Consider the following 20,022-nt stretch of genomic DNA (forward strand, 5'->3'; position numbering starts at 1 on the left):
ATCCAGTTATGGAACTGTCTACATCCAGTTGGGCTACAAGTTTTTGTTCCTTTTAGTTTAGTTTTGTTTTTTGGGGTTTTTTTCTTTTTGCTATAGCTGCCAAGCATAGGAAACTACATTTTACTCCTTTTCCAAATATGCCTAATGTCAAAATCTAAAGAGGAAAAACAGTTCCGTTTTGTGACTCTTAACCTCAGATTCTTTGCAGTTAAGGCCATCTTTAAGTTCAACACAGATAGCTAAGTCCTGAAGGACTCCTGTTTACTGGGACTCATTAGCCACTGAACTGGAGAAGAAATCATTGCAAAGGAGGCCTGTGTTTATTCTACACCCTTCCCTTTTTGAGATCTAACCAGAACCTCGTGCCCTTTCTCTTCGCCCCTAGGATTAGGTCTCCAGGAATAAAAATAAGGTTGGACTGGCATTGCAAGACCACAAGCAATTATTAATTAAACCTGACCCGTTATTTCCACTTTATAATAAAGACTTCATTTTCTAAGCCTTAGGATACTGAATTTTGCATCTGAAATATCAGGGTCTTGGTCCAAGTGAAGTGTTCTCACCTGGAAGGGCACCAATGTTCTGTGACTTTTAACTTTCCTTAGATTGAGTGTTCAGATTCTAATCTGCAAAATGCCTTAAAAGACGAAAGTGACAGTCACAACCAAGGGGTGTGGAGGCTTGGCTAAGGGTTCCTGCGTGCCCCCACTGCCACCCCATCACTATTTGGATCCAGATCAAGGCCCGAAAGAACTGGGTCCTATGTGCAGCTTTTTCTGGCAATGTTTTCTATCTCAGACATCTCAAGGTCTAACTTACTTCGAGGAAACTCCTGGTCCAGAAGACGCCTTTAAAAAATGAAATAATTTCTGAGGTTACTAGAGAATTTTAAATCCTTTTCAGAGAGGATCTAGGATTGCTAGATTCAGATGCACCCAAATCTTGTGTGCCTAAATGTCTTGAGGGACCTATTCCATTTAAATTAAGGAATTTTGAACCTCAAGGAGGTGAGTGTGCTTTTGAAGAACTGTCTTCATGACTTGTGACAAAATGAGCCAGTCCACTCCAACTGTCCATCCCAGCGAAGAGTGTCCTGTGAAATTTAATAAGAGATAGGAAGGTATCAACGAAAGCCTTCTGGGTGTTTTGCAACGTGATGGGATATAACACAAATGTGTTTAGTCACACACGAGTCATCTCTGGATTACCAACCTGACTCAATGGGGCTGCTACATTTTCTGGTGAGAACATTCTTGTTCTGGTTTTACTTTGACAGGTGTTTAAACACTATCTTTCTTTAGCATCCCTATCCATTTTCCTTCTTATTTTAGCAACTCTTTGTGAGGAGACATGTCACTCTGCTGGATATCAAACACATCTAAGACAATGATAGCATACAGAGTAAGAAAAATCAAATAGAGAAAAAAAAAAGTATATATGGAATGACAACAAAACACTTCTCAAAATAGACTGCCTCCCATCCGGGGACCTCAAAGAAGATTATAAAACCAGTCAGGCAGCGCATATATAGTTGCTGACCACACTGGAATCAGAATCTTGATAAGCTCTTTTTTTTCTGTCAGCATGACTCAAATCAAGTTGGTGTTCTTATCACAAGATACTGGTAATTATTTCTTACACAATTATGGTGGAAATATAATGTTCCCATAGACTATTTATCAATTTCACCCTATATACGCTTTACATTCTATGCTTCACTTCTTGAGTGGCACTGCCTAGTGACACGGGTTGATTGCCATTGCTGAAAATCACCTTCAGTGCATCCTCTTACTCAAGTCGTATCTACTGAATAAGTGGCATTGTTGGAGTGAGCAGAGAAGAGGCTGTACTCTGTTAAGGAGTGGAACTGAAGAACCCAGAGAAAAGAACAATGGATCTGATGTGCTTATGGGCCATTCTGAATGGGTCCCAGTTTGTAAACTTGTTTTAAGGACAGTGTTACAGCCTGAATTGTGTCTCCCCAAATTCACATGCTGAAGCCAATTCCAAGAATCTCAGAATATGACTGTATTGGATATGGCCCTTAACGAGGTAATTAAGGTAAAATGAGGCCCTACGAGTGGGCCCTCATCCAGTATGACTGGTGTCTTTCTAAGAAAATAATTTTGGACATAGACATGTGAGGAAAGACCGTATGCGGACACAGGAAGAAGGAAGAAGGTGGCATCTACAAGCCCCGGAGGCCTCAGAAGAAAACAAACCTTGATCTTGGACTTCTAAGTTCCTTTTTTTTTTTTGGCTGTGTCGGGTCTCACTTGCGGCACACGGGACCTTTCATTGAGGTGCGCAGGCTTCTCTCTAGCTGTGGCATGCAGGTTTTCTATTTTCTAATTGTGGCACGCGGGCTCCAGTGCATGTGGGCTGTGTAGTTTGCAGTACGCAGGCTCTCTCATTGAGGTGCACGAGCTCAGTAGTTGCAGCACGCGGATTTAGTTGCCCGGGGCATGTGGGATCTTAGTTCCCCAACCAGGGATCGAACCTGAGTCCCCTGCATTGGAAGACGGATTCTCTACCAGTGGACCACCAGGGAAGTCCTTTGGACATCTAAGTCCTAAGTTCTTGGACTCTGAAACTGTGAGAAAATAAATTTCGGTTGCTTAAGCCACTCAGTCTGTGATAATTTGTTACAGTAGCCCTAGCAAACTAATAGAGACATTTATTATTGTCTGTAAAGCTATGTATTCATACATTGAAGGCAGTGAAAATGTCACACGGCTTTCAACCTCACCTCTACCTCTCTCCACCGCAAAGAGGGGAAAAGAAAGCGTCTCTAAAGGCTTCTGCTCTGCTGACTTTACGATGGCTTCGTAAATTAAAACATCACCATTTGAAGAATGAACAATAACGTGTTCTGACATTCTGTGGTTAGATGATTCAGGGGGGTCAGTTTTCTAAAAGTGCACAGTTCTAGATTCTTTTTAAAATCTCAAGATTGATTTTATCCTTTTCATGTTTTCTTTCAAAAAACTGGCAGCCGAGTACTTTCCAAGAGACAGAATACCAGTCGCACACATATGTATACAATTCCATTTTAGAAGACGTTAGGAAAATGAAGCTCAGCTCAGTTGGGCCCGCAGTAACATTCGACGTGAGCTCCGTTAACTCGTTCTGCCTTATTCCAAGTTTCCATCCTCAGCCGGCTCCTCCGCAGACAGCCTGGCAGGCCAGCACAAGTTAACTTTACAGATGTAGAGGAAATTTTGAAAAACACAAAAATCCCTTTAAATAGATGGAATTGGCAACAGCAATCCTGAATTGTCCGTCAGGTTGCCCCTCTCAGTCCTATTAGGCTACCCAGCTGTTGTCAGAAACATTTTTATTCTAGAAGGAAGGTCCAGGACTTCCGTGGTGGCGCAGTGGTTGAGAGTCCGCCTGCCGATGCAGGACGTGCCCCGGTCTTGGAGGATCCCACATGCCGCGGAGCGGCTGGGCCCGTGAGCCATGGCTGCTGAGCCTGCGCGTCCGGAGCCTGTGCTCCACAACGGGAGAGGCCACGGCAGTGAGAGGTCCGCATACCGCAAAAAAAAAAAAAAAAAAGAAAACAAAAGGAAGGTCCAAGGCCAGCTCAGCAGGCCTTCCTCAAAACACCTGAGGCAAACAATGGTGGCCTTCCTTGGAGAGGCTAAGAGACTCTTTAGGAAAAGCTTTTAAGAGATCCCAATTAAAACTTACTGGAATATACTTCACAGTGAGCAAGGTACTGCAAATGGGCCCACCACTGAAAGGAAAGACCCCTGAAGTACAGAGGCAAAAATAAAAAGCCACACGTTTCCAAAAAGGAACATATGAAAAGAATTTTTAAGTAAATGATTGCTTGCTTTTGGAGTTCTCAGGATTTGCTGCCCACACTTCTGAACCAGAAAAGGGCTCGGCCTCCTTTTTAGAAATATGTTTTACTCAAATCTTTCTTACAGGTCCTCACACTCATTATTAAATACCTGTTTTCATCCAACACCCTGTTCTTTGACTTTGGTTCCTCTTGAAGTAATTAGCATGCGGCTACCTCTGATGAAGTTCACAGGGGTCTTCCCGAAAAGGCAACAGAGTTGAAATTCTGTGCCTTAAAGGGTAATTGCCCTGCTGAAACCTCTTCCCCTTCTAATGTTAACTACATTTAGCTCAAACCTGACTACTGTGGGAAATGAATTATTTTGCAGCTTATAATATTAATAAAATGTACGTAAGGGCAAAATATTTTCTGGCAATGAGATTTTGCCAAAATTGTACTTGGCAATGGGAATATTTGCTCGTGAACAGGACATATTAATGACCAAATCCATCAAGGCGCCGGGTACAGAACATTAGTGTTTTGAACTGGACATTCTGTAATTTCTACCTCTTTTCAAGAGAAGATACACAGCTGGGGATAACCCCAAAAAACAAAAAAAAAAAAAGAGAGAAGACACACATTGTTGGGGAAGAGAAATTTTCATCTGAAGCCACCTTTTAAATACTGCTAATCTCCAGAGGAGGTTTCTCACCTCAAGAATCTTCTGTAACACTTGTTAAAAACCCAGATTCTGAGAACCTTCTCCAAAAGATTCTGATTTTTCTGGTCTAGAATATGGAGCCCTGAAATGAGTGTTTTTAGCAAGCACACTAGGTAATTCTCACAACTGGGCAAGTCCATGGAATACTAACCTTCACTTGTAATACCCCAGATTTCCATCCAGACCAGTATCCCACAAGGATGACACACCCTTAAAATACCAGTAAGATGCACAAAATACAGGAAAAATACAGTTATTCTATACAGACCTTAAACATGAATCTTTTTAAAAATGGTAGCAGATTATTCTCATAGTAAACATATTTTAATGAGTCTGTTCAGCTATAAAACTGTTTTTTGTTTTGTTTTGTTTTTTTGGCCATGCCGCACGGCATGCGGGATCTTAGTTCCCAGACCAGGGATAGAACCCGTGCCCCCTGCAGTGGAAGCGCAGAGTCCTAACCACTGGGCCACCAGGGAATTCCCCAAAACTTTTAAACTTTCATAAAATGTTTTTAGACCATAACAAAAGCAGGTCAAAGTTGAGTTCTTGTGGGACAATCAACCAAGAAAGTCTTCTGAAATTAATTAAAAGCTATTTGCTAAACCTCTAAAAAAACTAGTCTTCTACATAAAGGGAAAATGTTAATTGTGATGAATTATAAGTGACGGTACGTGTTTGTGCGTATACAGCAAGTTTGCTTTGCTACCTCATGACCCAACCAAGCCATCAACCAAGTAGGAAGCCAGAAAAAAAGGTATTTATACAAGGCCTCAAAAAAAAAAAAATGTCCCATGAGCTTTTCTCAAGAAGCTATCTGTGTGCTCTGCCAAAATGAGGAAATAGATGCAGAAAAAAATCAGACATGGATCCAGCTATCTAAGATTCAACATAAGAGAGAAGTGGAAGGAATTCCTGGGATGATGTGAAGAGAGATCCCAGGGCAGCAGCTGGGCAGCAGGCTTACAGGAAATGCCGTCCAAACTGGAATAGAGCAAAGACCTCAGGTAAATTTCTCAAAGAAGAACTTGAAAGAATATCAAGATTGTCTGGACATATTTGAGAAGAGATCTATGTAACTGGAGAAAGGTTTGGGGATGAGTATATAGGAACCTCAGCAAGCCAAAACACGAATAGGGAAAGCAAAAGCTATGCAGGAAGGAAAAAGGAAGTACGGTTTACCTCACGGCCTAGCTGTCAGCAGCTTTTGCGTAGTTATAAGGAATACTGATCTAATCTAAGGCACAATAGAAAAATGTTGGGAAGATGAGAACATCGGAGGATGGGAAATGTGTGACTTCGCTGGGGGTAGGGGTGAGAAGGGGTGTGAAAGAAGAAGCTGTATCTTCAATTTCCATACTGTGAGGTCAGTAATAATGTGTCAAGCTGAATAACCAATAATTAGCAATGTAAGCACACTGTTTAGAGACTGGAGGTAAATACTAAAGAATCGGTTTAAAAGGCTCTACATTTCTGGGATGCTCCTTAACTTTCTGATGGGTGCCTATCGCTCTGCTAATATACAACCTGGCCAAACACAGCTATTCATTTATTCAGCAGTTGTTGTGTCAGGCATACATGTAGGAATAAGAAGACACATTGGGGAACAAGACAGATAAGTTCCTTGCTCTTGGAGCTCAGGTCCTAGCAAAGGGAGACAAGGAACAAACAAACAAACAAGATAATCTGAGGGATAGGTGCAATGACAGAGCAGAGAAGTGTGACTGAGGGGTGGGTAGGAGAGGTCCCTGTGAAGAGGAGGATGTGGGAGCTGAAGCAAGTGTAGCCGAAAGTGGGGTCCAGCTGCTCGCCACTCAACAGCCAGTGAAGAGGCCGGGTTGGTGGAAAGGAAAGTTTGCTTCATTTTGGATGCTGGCAACTGTGTGCGGGGGGAGGGCGGACGCCTGTCCAAAGGCCGAGTCCCCACCTCTGACAACCAGGGGGCAAGAGCTTTTATAGACGGAGGGAGGGGGCTCCATGCAGAACCTGCACAGTCAGCTCTGACCGTCATCTTGACATTGGTCGTGCAGTGGTCTGATCAGTGTCATCTTGATTGTTTTAGGTACAGCTAATCTTCAGTTCCAGGGTCACTTTGTTTCCATTTCTTTGAGGCCAGTTCTCAGAATTGTGGCAGCTTATGTCATGGCTACAGTCCGGTCATCATGTAGTTAACTTCTTCCACCTGGAGGGGGTTTCAGTATCTATAACACAGCTCACAGGATACGGCTCAGAATATTATCTATAGCCCTTGAGAAGGAGCTAAAGGTCCTTGACTATGCTTAATGACTAAACTATTATTATTTGGTCTCCTTTGACTGTTTTCCTTTGCTTCTGCATTTTCTCACTTCTCTGATGAAACTGACTCTTTGGCTAAAGTTTTTCCACAGACAAAAGGCAAGCTGAGGACATGGTGGGCATAGACCACAGGGTCCTGCTCCATTTCACAAGGAACCAGCTTTGGAAAGAGCCAGAAGGAGCGTGTCCCAGATTTCCTAGAATTACAGGGAGCAGCAACGGCCAAGGTCACGGGTAAGAGTGAGCCAGGCTTGTGTGATGACTGGAAATGTGATTGAAGCTGTCGGGGGTGACGGTGAGGGGCAAAGTGGTGGAGATGAAGTCAGAGAGATGGGAGGAGATCAGGGGTCACACAGAATCATGTATGGCCTTGAGGACAGCAAGGTGAAGTCTGGATTTCATTCTAAATGCAATGGAAAGTCATGGGAAGGTTTTGTGTAAGGAAGTGACATGATTTATGTTTTTAAAAAATTACTTTAGCTGTTGTGTGGAAAATGAATTACAGAGGCTAAGAACAGAAGCAGGACACCAGCTTGAACCTACTGCAGTGGTCCATGCATAGATGGCCAGGGTGTGTATGGCAGCAGGGGAGAGAGAGAGGGAGAGAGAGGGAGAGAGAGAGGGAGAGAGAGAGGGAGAGAGAGAGGGAGAGAGAGAGGGACGGAGGGAGGGAGGGAGGGAGGGAGGGAGAGAGAGAGAGAGAGAGGGAGAGAGAGAGAGAAAGTGAATGGAGTTCAGATTTATTTTGGAAGAAAAATGGGCAGGACATACTGATGGATCAATGTGAACAGGAAAGGGAAAAACCCAAGGGTGAATCCTAGATTTTTGGCTAGAATGAGTGAGTGGTCAGAGGTATCATCTGGTGAAATGCAGAAAGTCAAGGGAAGAACCGGTTTGGAGGGCAAAATTAAGCCTTCCGTTTAGACCTGCGACCTGTGGGATGCCCATTAAGGAGTCAAGCAGATCTGGGAAACAGGCAGTTGCCTATTTGAGCCTGGAGCAAAGGAAAGAGCAGAGTTGCAGATACAAACTTGGGCATCACCCTACTCGCAGTTCTCCAGGCACCCCCAGGTCAGGTGCTCGTTGCACCTTGTTGGATTACCGCAGCTTACCTCTTGCTCCCTCCTCAGTCTCCCCCACAAAATCAGTACTGCAAGCAGCAGGCAGATTCACCCCTTTAAAGCAAAGCTCTAATCATCTCTCACTTGATAAAAAGCCTTCTGTGGTTCTCACCCCCTGTGTCTTGACCTCTTGCCTTCCAACCCTCTCCATCTCAGGGCCTGAATTCTTGTTCCCCTTCTGTACTGTTCGGCCTCCCTGATTTGTCCCCAGGGTTCTCTGGGGTCCCTTCTCTTCCAGCCCCATTTCCACACATCTTCACTAAGTGTATCCTGGGCTCAGACCTTTGTGGGCAAGGCCGGTGCGTGATTTATCTTTGGAACTTCCCCAAAGCTTAGCCCAGGTACCTGACACTTAATTACTTCAGTTCAGGAACTGTTTGTTAGATGAAGGTGCCACTCGTCTTACTATCCCCTCACAAAATGAGCGGATTTACAGGAATACACCAAAATTTTCCTAGTGTTAAGGGTTGCAATGTTATATTTGACAGAAGGTTTACATGAATGAACACATCCAGTCCCTTGAAATGAAAATACAGGAGTAGTTTACAAATATAAATGATAATGGTTAGACCCAACTTTTTAATGTAATGTTATCTGCCCATTCCCTTCTGGGAAACAAAAACTGTTGTTTTTGGTTTTGGTTCCCCTGCTTCAGATGGGGATGGGGGATGGAGCAACCAGGAAGTGTTTATTTTCCTAAGACTATTTCTATCTCCATATCACTTTTACATAAGTTGAGTCTTCACCAAATATGAATCTTTATTCCCAAGCATAGAGACTCACACTAAAGTCCCCAGAACAGGAAAACATGTTGGAACCTTTCCTCTATTCAAATTAAAGAGGCTTAATTAGAGGATCAACAATCCAGGTTTCTTATCTCCTTCCCTCCTGCATTAAGTAAGCAAAGGATGAAGTCTGACTCGCCCATTGGTTGTTATTTTTTCAAATGGCTGAAGATAAAATAAATTTAAGCTAAAAACATTTGGGATATTACTCACTGACCAGACTGATGACCAATGGACCAAAGAGAAGTAGTTGAGGTTCAAATTTTTGCTCCTTTTCTTTCTCTAAGTGACTGACATTTGCATTATGATCAAACAGACTAAGAAAAAAAAATAAACCTAAAAAGCTATCTTAGGGGCTATATTTTTGCTTTCACCATTGAATTCACAAAGAAAAAGAATAGGACTGGTTGAAAAATGGCAATTGAACTTAAAGCGGAGTCAGAGTCCATGACAGCCAGAGAAAACCTGATATAGTTGCAGGTCAGCTCATGGCTTTAATTCCAGTGGAGGGCCAGGTGGATGCTGCAGGGGGAAGCTCTGGCCTTGATCATGCCCAAAGCAGAGGAAAGCCATGACTGTCACACTATCTTTTCAGAAATGAATTTCCTCTCTCTTTCTCTGCTCATGTAGATTTTTCTTTATGCACGTATTTTAAAAATAGAATCATGTAACTTCAGAAAACTGCCATTTCATATTTTTATGCTGTTTATTATGAAAATCGCTTTTCAAAAATATTTTTATATCTTTTTTTTTGCAGTACGCGGGCCTCTCACTGTTGTGGCCTCTCCCGTTGCAGAGCACAGGCTCCGGACGCGCAGGCTCAGCGGCCATGGCTCACGGGCCCAGCCGCTCCGCGGCATGTGGGATCTTCCCGGACCGGGGCACGAACCCGCGTCCCCTGCATCGGCAGGCGGACTCTCAGCTACTGCGCCACCAGGGAAGCCCCTATATCATTTTTAAATGGCCTGTTTTATTACATGACTATATCCTTACATGACTATATCCCAATTAATTCTCTTGTTGTTTGACTATTAGGTTATTTCCAATACTTTGGCTCTGATGAATATTGCTCTGGTGAGCAAATAATTACTATCTTAACAATATACTTCTAGAAGTGGAAATGCTGGGTCTGAGTATATGCACATTTTAAGATTTTTAATATATATTACCAAACTGCTCTCCTGATAGGTTGTACCAATTTAAACTACCACAAGACAATCATCTCCTGGAAATCATTCCTTTTAATCTTTACTAAATTCATAGGTGATCGATGGCATCCATTTTTTTTCACTGAATTGCTTAAATTTTACTCATTACACCAAATGGTCACTCGCATTTCTTCTTCGATTAAGCAATGTGGGCAAGTTAACTCTTGTGCTTCAGTTTCCTCATCTGCAAAATGTGGATATTAATGGTAGTTACCCTATATGGATGTTGTGAGGATTAAAAAGTTAATTCAAGTAAAGCACTTAGAATAATTCCTGACCCATAGGGAGCTCACCATTATGGCCATTAGATATTTTGAAAAATTCCTGTTCATGTTCTTGACTCATTTTTCTATTTGAGTTTTACCATTTCTCATTGATTTCTTTTTCTCACTGATTTTTAAGGTCTTACTACATTGAGATATTTAATCATTGTTTTCTATATGCAATGCAAATATTTTGTCAACTTTATGATTTCCTTTTTCAGTATGCTGCTGATTTTTTTGCCATGCAGAAGTTTAAGGATTTAATATCATTAAATCATTCACTTTAAATCAGAAAAAATTACAGAGATTAAATAGTCAAATATGAGAAAAACAGCAAAGGAAAACACGTTTTTAATAATTCTAGTTTGTAAGAAAGAAACGGATAGATTTGACTCCATAAAAGTTTAAAGTTTTTATATTAAAAAAAATCAAACAAACAGAAGAGGTAAGAAGAACACAGAAAAATATTCACAGTATATTACAGACATAAGGCTAATCTCCTTAACATACAAATCTTTGAAAAAAGAAAACATAAAATAAGGAAAAACTATAAATAGGCAATTCAGAGAAAAAGAAATACAAATGCCCGATTTCACTTATAATCAAAATGAGATATCACTTTTTACATATAGATTTACAAGGATTTTTAAAAATTAATTATGCCCAACACTGTGGTCCTATACAGTTTTGCAGAGTGTTCACTGCACAAGGACAACTGGACGACAGGAGTGAGCTGGGACAGAATTCCTGCTACTCTACTGCCTGTTAAACCATATGCCTGCCGGGCTGCCTCACCCAGAGAGAGTGCTTTCTATTTCTCACAAAGGGCCATATGCTTTAAGAGAGTATGCAGTGGTGGTGAGAGAGTGCAGAAAAAGGAAATCTCATCTAGTGAGCAGATATACTGATACAGTCCTTAGAGATAATTCGGCAAAGTCTATCAAAATAAAACAAACAAATCTTTTGACCCAGCAATTCCATCCCTAGGATTTTACTGGTACAGGTAGCGTGAGATGTTTAGATAAGGATGTTCATTTCAGCTTTGTTCATAATAGCACACACACAAAAGAACCCAGAAACAATATAAAAATACAAACAAAATATAAAAACACAATAGAGTTCTTTTAAAGGAAATTATGAGATATCCACATATTATAATACTGTTTCTAGATTAAAAACATCAATATGAAATATTTTCAAGTTTATATCATACGAAAAACTCAAACTCGGGAGCAGCAAGCATATTACGTCTTGCTTGTATTTTGATAAAGACACATACGTGAAGACTGTAATGAAAAAAAGCTGTTCATGCCGCGTTATAATTTAAAAGGGAGGGACTAGGGGTCTGGGAGGGAATAAAATTCACTTTTATCCTGAACTGTCTTGTAAAGTTTGACTTTTGATCATATGCATGTTATTTGCATTAAGAAAAATGAACTATCCGTTTTTGTTTTACGATTTCTTTTAATACTGGCTTTACAAGGAAATGGATGAATATCCTGGGCAGGGCAGAAATAAGGCACTGACCAAAATATGGAAACCCAGAAACACAGACAGATATAGATTCTATCATGGCCTAGGTGTGATCCTGCATACTTTATTCACTTGTTCCCTTGTCTTCTAAAAATGAGAAGAGTGGCTTTGTCTGCCCTTTCAACTCAAGGGCTCATGCAAAACAGCCAAGAGCTGCTCTGTGGCACAGTGAACATGGGGTGGGGCTGAAGACTGAAAAAAATAGTCACTAGATTCAAATACCACCCGACAGACAACAGAGCCAGCGTAGCATGCAATTCTTGAAGTTAAAAAGAATGAAAATAATACAAAATTCGCATTCATATAATCATTAACTTAAAGTAGTCAGACTGCATTGAGAATATTTGTTGACTCATTCATATTCTCAACAAACTTTTTGTACCCAATCTGTCATGCCCAGTACTTGGCAATGAGAACGCCAGAAGTCTCAACCCCTCTAAGGAATGAGGTCAGAGGGTACTGAAACCCCCCTCTTTGGGGACATACCTGTTTAGCCTGTGCTTAGAAATAATAAATCTAATCCTCAATAAAATACGAGGAAATCAAAACCAGCAACATATAAAAAAGATTATATATCATATCCAAGTAATCTTTGTCGCAGGAATGCAAGGTTGGTTTAACATCTGAAATTAATGTAATATGCCATAATTAATACAATGAAGGACAAAAACCATATGATCATCTCAACAGGGGCAAAAAGAAAAAGGCTTGGACAAAATCTAACAGTTGCATGATAAAGATGCTCACAAACTAAGAATAGAAGGGAACTTTTTGATAAAGGGCATCTATGAAAAAACCACAGCTAACATGACATTTAATTCTGAAAGACTGATTGCTTTCCTCCTTAGATCAGGAACAAGACAAGAATGTTCACTCTTGCCTCTTCTCTTTAACATTATACTGCATAATAAGTGAAGGCAACTAGACAGGGAAAAGAAATAAAAGACATTCAGACGGAAAAGACGAAGTAAAAGTATCTCTGTTTGCACATGACCTTGCATATAAATCTTGTACATAATGTGATCTTGTATACAGAAATACCAAGGAATCCACTGAAAAATTATTAGGACTAAAAAAATGAGTTCACTAAATTTACAGGGTACAAGATCAATATATAAAAATCAATTTTCTATATTCTATACACTAGCAAGCCACATTCTGAAAATGAAATGAGTGCAATTTCATTTAAAATAGCATAAAAATGATAAAAATACTGATAAATTTAACAAGACATACACTGAAAACTAAAAAACATTGTGGAAAAAAATCAAAGAACATCTAAATAAATGGAAAGACATTGTACATTTCCATTTCTTGTCTTTACGGGTTGAAACACTTCATATTGTTAAGAGAGCAATATTATTCAAATTGATCTACAAGTTCAACACAATCCCTATCAACGTCTCAGCTGGATTTTTTGCAGACATTGACAAGCTGATTATAAAATTCATTCGAAAATGCAAGGGGACCAGAATAGCCAAAAGAATCTTGGAAAAGAACAAAGTGAGAAGACTCACACTTTTCTATTTCAAAACTTAGTACAAAGCTACAGTAATCTTGACAGTGTAGCATGTTAGTAGACATATACATCAATGGGATAGAACTGAGAGTTCAGGAATAAATTTGACATATATGGTCATCTGATTTTTGACAAGGGTACCGAGACAATTCAACAGGGAAAGAATCACCTTTTCGAAAAATGGTCCTGGACAATTGGATATCCACATGCAAAAGAATGAAACTGGAGCCCTACACCACACTACACATAAATATTAAAAAATGTATCACAGACCTAAATGTAAGAGCTAAAATTATAAAACTCTTAGAAGGAAACATATGTGTAAATCTTGACAGTGGTTAGTTTATGGTTTCCTAGATAGGAGACCAAAAGTGCAAACAACAACAACAAAATAGATAAACTGAACACAATAAAAAATTTCAGTTGCAAATCATAGTATCAAGAAAGTGAAAACACAACTCTGAAAATGGGAGAAAGTATTTGCAAATCATATATCTGATAAGGGACTTGTATCCAGTATACAAAGAACTCTTATAACTCAATAATAGCAGGTCAAATCACCCAATTAAAATTAAGCAAAGGATCTGAATAGACACTTCTCCAAAGAAGATATACAAATGGCCAATAAGCACACGAAAAGATGCTCAATGTCATAAGTAATCAGGGAAATGCAAATCAAAACCACAATGAAATACAACTTCACACTTACTAGATTAGCCATAATCAAAAGACAGTAACAAGTGTTGAAGAGGCTGTGGAGAAATTGGAACCTTCATATACTGCTGGAGGCAATGTAAAATGGTACAGCCGCTTTGGAAAACTGGCAGTTCCTTAAAATATAACATAACAAAGATAGAGTTACCATATGACCCAGCAATTCCACTCCTAGATATATACCCAAGAGAAATAAAAACATATGTTCACAAAAACTTTTACCTGAAGTTCATGGCAGCACCGTTCAGAGAGTCAAGAGGTAAAAATAACCCAAATGTCCATCAACTGATGGATGGATAAATAAAATGTGGTATATTAATACAGTGGGATATTATTTGGCAATAATAAGAAATGAAGTACTGATACATGCTACAACATGGATGACCCTTGAAAACATTATGCTAGGTGAAAGAGGCCAGTCACAAAAGGCGTGTTGTGTTGTATGATCCCACTTATACAAATTCTTCAGAATAAGCAAACCTACAGAAGCAGAAAGTGGATTAGTGGTTAATTAGGGCTAGGAGTCGGGGGTTGAGAAGGATGGGAACAAGGATCGATGGCTGCAGAACACAATGAATGTACTGAAAAACAACGAATTGTACACTTTCGATGGGTGAATTTTATGGTATGTTAATTATATGTCAATGAAGCTGTTTTAAAAAATAGAAATAATGGGCTTCCCTGGTGGCGCAGTGGTTGAGAGTCCGCCTGCCGATGCAGGGCACATGGGTTCGTGCCCTGGTCCAGGAAGATCCCACATGCCGCGGAGCGCCTGGGCCCGTGAGCCATGGCCGCTGAGCCTGCGCGTCCGGAGCCTGTGCTCCGCCACGGGAGAGGCCACAACAGTGAGAGGCCCACGTACCGCAAAAAAAAAAAAAAAAAGAAAGAATGACTCTAACTGCACGTTTTCAGAAATCATTATTACTTGGTCTTCTTAGAACCTAGATGCAGCCCTAAGCTGAAAGGCTCAAAAGAGCCTGAAATCAAGAAAGAAAAGCAAGCTAACTTGTGGCCTATAGTGCTGATTTTTACAAAAGCCCAAACTGAGTAACAAGTATAAACTATCAGACTCTGTGCTATTGACTCCTTAGACTCAAACAGATTTTCCCCGTTAAGCATTTACGACGGGAATCCTCTTCGCCACTGTAATTCCTAGCAGCCACTCTAGACTTAAACAACTATAGATGCCTGAGATCACACAGAACAAAGATCTTCACACCACTTGTGAAGCCTGTGGCAAACAGCTAATGAGGAGTGAACAAAATACATGGAAGGGTAGAGGGTTTGACATTCTCAGACTCAGAGAAGAACACCAACATGAACATAAAACTTAAGATATGGCAACCAAATGTTCTGTTTTTGTTGTTTTTTCATTTTCATTTGGAATCTAAAGGCAAAACTTCAGGGAAATGGAGTGATAGTAATACACTTAGAGGATATAAATGGATATCATGAGAAAACTGCTCCGCTCTTAACATTAAAAAACTTCAGTCATAGCAACTATCATCCCTTAACCAACAAAACAAAACCAAAAAACCCCTCTACTCATGATGTCTGAATTGGTCACTCCAAGATACACAAACTTTTAATCAACTAAACGGAGGACCTGTAATTTAAGTATAACACCATTCCATGAGAGATTTCTCTGAAATATCTTTCATGGTCAAGCATAACCTTTTGTTTAAATTACTTATAAATAAACTGCCCAATCTCTTGACATGATTAGTCATTGTATTAGGAATTACATACTAGGAATTACAGCAATCTGGGTATTTTTTGCTGTACTGGGTTAGGAAGGAAGGTCACATTTTAGGATTCTACTTTGCTTCTTAGGCATCATTTATGTAACATTCTTTGATTTTTATAAATGCAAAATCCACTTTTCTAATATTAACCCTAACAATACTTTGTGGCTAAAGAACTAAATTCAGGGCAGTACTTTATACCTGTTGTATTGGAGTACTGATCTAACTCTATGCTTTGCCAGCGCCGAAATTTAAAAATCTAACTCTTCCTTGAAATGAAAGAAGTCACACTGCTTTAAAGTAAGACAAAGGAAAGTAAGCCTTAATTGCACAAAATAGTTTACTAAAATTAAGATCCTAATCAACACTCCCCCTCAAATTCCCAAAAAGCTATCAACATTAAGTCTCTTCTGTTCGGCAGCAGCGCTGTACAACCTTGTCAATGACAGTAAGGGAAGGTGTGATCTTTTTTGGATTCTGATTCCTCTCCTTTGCAGACGGCTGGTTCTCCTGAGGCATTAACATAAGCCGGAGCAAAGCTTATGATATTTCAGGGAGTGAAGCTCTACAATATAAACAAACCCATGCTGGGGGAGGCTGGAATGGTAGAATGCTATCTAGTTAGAGACATCCTGGAGCTGATTAAAACAACAACAACAAAAAAAAGAACTCTTCATCTCTGCCCTGTCATTTCCTTTCAGCAAGATCCTGTTGATGTTTACACAATTTGAAGAGTGTATCAAATATCTCAAGGAATAACGTAAATGCCCCCTTTGAAGTTTTGTTTTTTAATTCTTGATGGAAAAACATATCAAAATAGTATCTTTTAAGTATGTTTCATTATCCAATCACAAGTATCGCCACCAAAAAGTTGTTTATCCCTACACTACTGGAGAAACGCCAGATGTACCTTCCTTCCTTTTTTTTTTTTTAAAGAAAATGTTAAAAAGAGACTTAAAACAGGGCAGTACAGCTCAGAAACATTACACGCGTTTCCATCAAATGATCTTTAGCCCTGAATAACCGGGTTCATGAAACGTTTCCCCAAATTTTATAGCTTGTGTCTAATAAACAAGTATCATTTGAAACAATTAAGCTTTTTTCTCTTGGTTATTAAGTATTCAGCGTTCTGCCAGGATAAAAGAAGGCAAACAGCACTTCTACTCCGAAACACAAACCATAAATCAGTTGACAAGCTTGAAAGAATTCAGTTCTAGTCTGTTCGGAAGCCAAGTGTAAATACAGAAAAACCTGTTGGCGAGTTTATCTTGCTCTTTAAGTTTCGCGTTTTTAAAACAAAGCAATACGCCAATGGCGTTTCTCGTAAATTTCAGGCTCAGAAGAGATTCAGAGAAACACGAAAGCGAGGCATCTCGGAGAGAAAATGGAGCCTGTGCCTTTAAGGTAAAATCGGCTGGATCCCAAAAGGCATTCCACTTTTCCACGACAAAGAGTCTGGGGGAGCGCTACCTCTCGGGTTTCTCGGAGGGACTTGGCGGGTTCGGGCAGAGCCCGGCTCGCCGCGGAGCCCTCGACCGCCCAGGCTGCCCCGAGCCAGCCCAGCACCCGCGGGGCGGGAGCGCATAGCGTGCGCCCCGGACTCACCGCTGCTGGGCTGCGGGGACAGCGTGGAGACCGAGGTCTGGCCCATGTCTCGGGTCGCAGGGCCAGGTCGGGCGATCACGCGGCTCTTTTGGTCCTTGGATCATGGGTCCGCTCGCAGACAGATTCCCAAGCGTTCATTTCCCGGTCCGTGCGGAGCTGCCCACCGGGTCCCCTCACCTTCTCCCCTTCGCGGGTCTCCCAGCCCGGCCGGCCGCAGCCGGCGCGGCGGATCCTGCCCAGCGGATGCCTGTCATTCCTCTATGCAGATTAGCTGGGGTCAAGGGTCACGGGGGAGGAGAGAGGGGGAGTGGGCGACGGGGGAGGTGCAATGAGGGGGGCGAGGAAGTGAGGAGGGGAGAGGCCCGGGCTGGTCCAGCGGCGCCTGCGGGGGCTGTGAGACCCGCGACCCCCCAGGGTAGCAGAGAGTACTGGTGACTCCCGTTTAATTTAAAAGGTTCCCTGTCAAATGATCCTTTAAGGCTGGAAGAAAAGGAATTAAAGTACTTAGTCACGGTACTTAATTTAAGAAAATTTGTTTCGTTAAAGCTAGTTCCTTCCTCACATTGTTTGCTGATATGTGTGTATTTTTTTTTCCTTTTAAAAATTATCTTCCTTTTAACAAGTGGAATTTTAAAAAGCAGTATCAGTGGCCTCAATCAGGTTGAACAATAAATCTGAATGATGGATCTATGTGTGAGATCAACAAAGTATACACCTTGCTCTCTACCACCTAGACTCTGGGAAATTCACCTCTCCTATATTCGGAAGAATCACTGTGAGACTATCAAACTGCGTGATAAGGTGTTTAAAATATACAAAAGGTGAAAACAACAGTAATTTATTTTAGAAGCTAACATTCCATAAAAGTTAAATTAAATCCTACTGTAATTAAATCTCAACTGCAAACTCCTTAAAAATATGAATACAAATACTGTTGATGAGAAATCTAGATGCCATATCTATCTCCATCTATCTGTCGATCACTCTATAGATAGATCGATAGATGGAGATAGATATGGCGTTAGACTGGATGGTGGTTACATAAATGTGGCTCACTTTAAGAAAATTCATTGAATTGTATACTATGATTTGTGCATTTTTCTGAATGTAAATGTTTCATTAAAAAGTTTTTTGCGGGGGCTTCCCTGGTGGCGCAGTGGTTGAGAATCTGCCTGCTAATACAGGGGACACGGGTTCGAGCCCTGGTGTGGGAGGATCCCACATGCTGCGGAGCAACTAGGCCCGTAAGCCACAACTACTGAGCCTGCGCGTCTGGAGCCTGTGCTCCGCTACAAGAGAGGCCGCGATAGTGAGAGGCCCCCGCTTGCCACAACTAGAGAAAGCCCTCGCACGGAAACAAAGACCCAACACAGCAAAAATAAATTACGAAACTCTTACCCCCAACATCTTCTTAAAAAAAAAAAAAAAAATTTTTTTTTAAGTGTATTTTTTTGTTTCTGGCCAGGCCATTAGGCTTATGGGATCGAACCCAGGGCCCCGGCAGCGAGAGCACCAAGTCCTAACCACTGGCCGCCAGGGCATTCCCAAAAAAGAGTATTTTTTAATTTTTAAATTTATTTTTATTGGAGTATAGTTGATTTACAATGTTGTGTTAGTTTTTGCTGTACAGCAAAGTGAATCAGTTATACATATGCATATATCCACTCTTTCTTAGATTCTTTTCCCATATTGGTCATTAGTATTGAGTAGAGTTTCCTGTGCTATACAGTAGGTCCCCATTTGTTATCTATTTTATATATAATAGTGTGTATGTGTCAATCCCGATCTCCCAATTTATCCGTCCCCAACAGTATATTTTTAAAAAAACTATGCTCACTTGCCACAGCTTTCACTTTTTAGGTTATCCTAGACATTCAACTCTGAACTATTAAAAATCTATATAGTATATAATCATTAGAGAAATGCAAATCAAAACTACAATGAGGTATCACCTCACACCGGTCAGAATGGCCATCATCAAAAAATCTACAAACAATAAGTGCTTGAGAGGGTGTGGAGAAAAGGAAACCCTCCTACACGGTTGATGGGAATGTAAATTGGTGCAGCCAGTAGGAGAACGGTATGGAGGTTCTTTAAAAAACTAAAAATAGAGCTACCATATGATCCTGCAATCCCAGTCCTGGGCATATATCCAGAGAAAACCATAATTCGAAAAGATACATGCACCCCAATATTCACTGCAGCACTATTTACAATAGCCAGGACATGGAAGCAACCTAAATGTCCATCAATGGAGAAATAGATAAACAAGATGTGGTACAGGGCTTCCCTGGTGGCGCAGTGGTTAAGACTCCGCCTGCCAATGCAGGATCCCTGGTCCGGGAAGATCCTACATGCCTCGGAGCAACTAAGCCCGTGCGCCACAACTACTGTGCCTGTGCTCTAGAACCCTTCAGCCACAACTACTGAGCCTGCATGCCGCAACTACTGAAGCCTGCGCACCTAGAGCCTGTGCTCCACAACAAGAGAAGCCACCGCAATGAGAGGCCCGCGCACCGCAACGAAGAGTAGCCCCTACTCGTCACAACTAGAGCAAGCCCAGGCGCAGCAACAAAGACCCAATGCAGCCAAAAATAAATAAATTAAATAAATTAATTTTTTAAAAAGATGTGGTACATATATACAATGGAATATTACTCAGCCATAAAAAGAAACGAAATTGAGTTATCTGTAGTGAGGTGGATGGACCTAGAGTCTGTCAT

General features: G+C 40.9%; 1 protein-coding gene across 2 annotated transcripts in view; it reads right to left on the reverse strand.

Annotated features, from left to right (window-relative positions):
- The window catches only part of PHACTR2 (phosphatase and actin regulator 2), a 131,824-nt gene extending 114,299 nt beyond the window's left edge, over positions 1-17,525 (reverse strand). The window contains exon 1 of one of the 2 annotated variants that reach the window (XM_060167708.1): positions 17,300-17,525. In XM_060167708.1, coding sequence (XP_060023691.1) covers positions 17,300-17,345 — 46 coding nt within the window. In that variant the 5' untranslated portion in view covers positions 17,346-17,525. The remainder of the gene's footprint in view (positions 1-17,299) is intronic. The other variant, XM_060167709.1, reaches the window with a different exon arrangement.
- Positions 17,526-20,022: the final 2,497 nt, after the last annotated feature.

The sequence above is a fragment of the Lagenorhynchus albirostris genome, chromosome 12, assembly GCF_949774975.1.
Source record: "Lagenorhynchus albirostris chromosome 12, mLagAlb1.1, whole genome shotgun sequence".
Lineage (NCBI taxonomy): Eukaryota > Metazoa > Chordata > Mammalia > Artiodactyla > Delphinidae > Lagenorhynchus > Lagenorhynchus albirostris.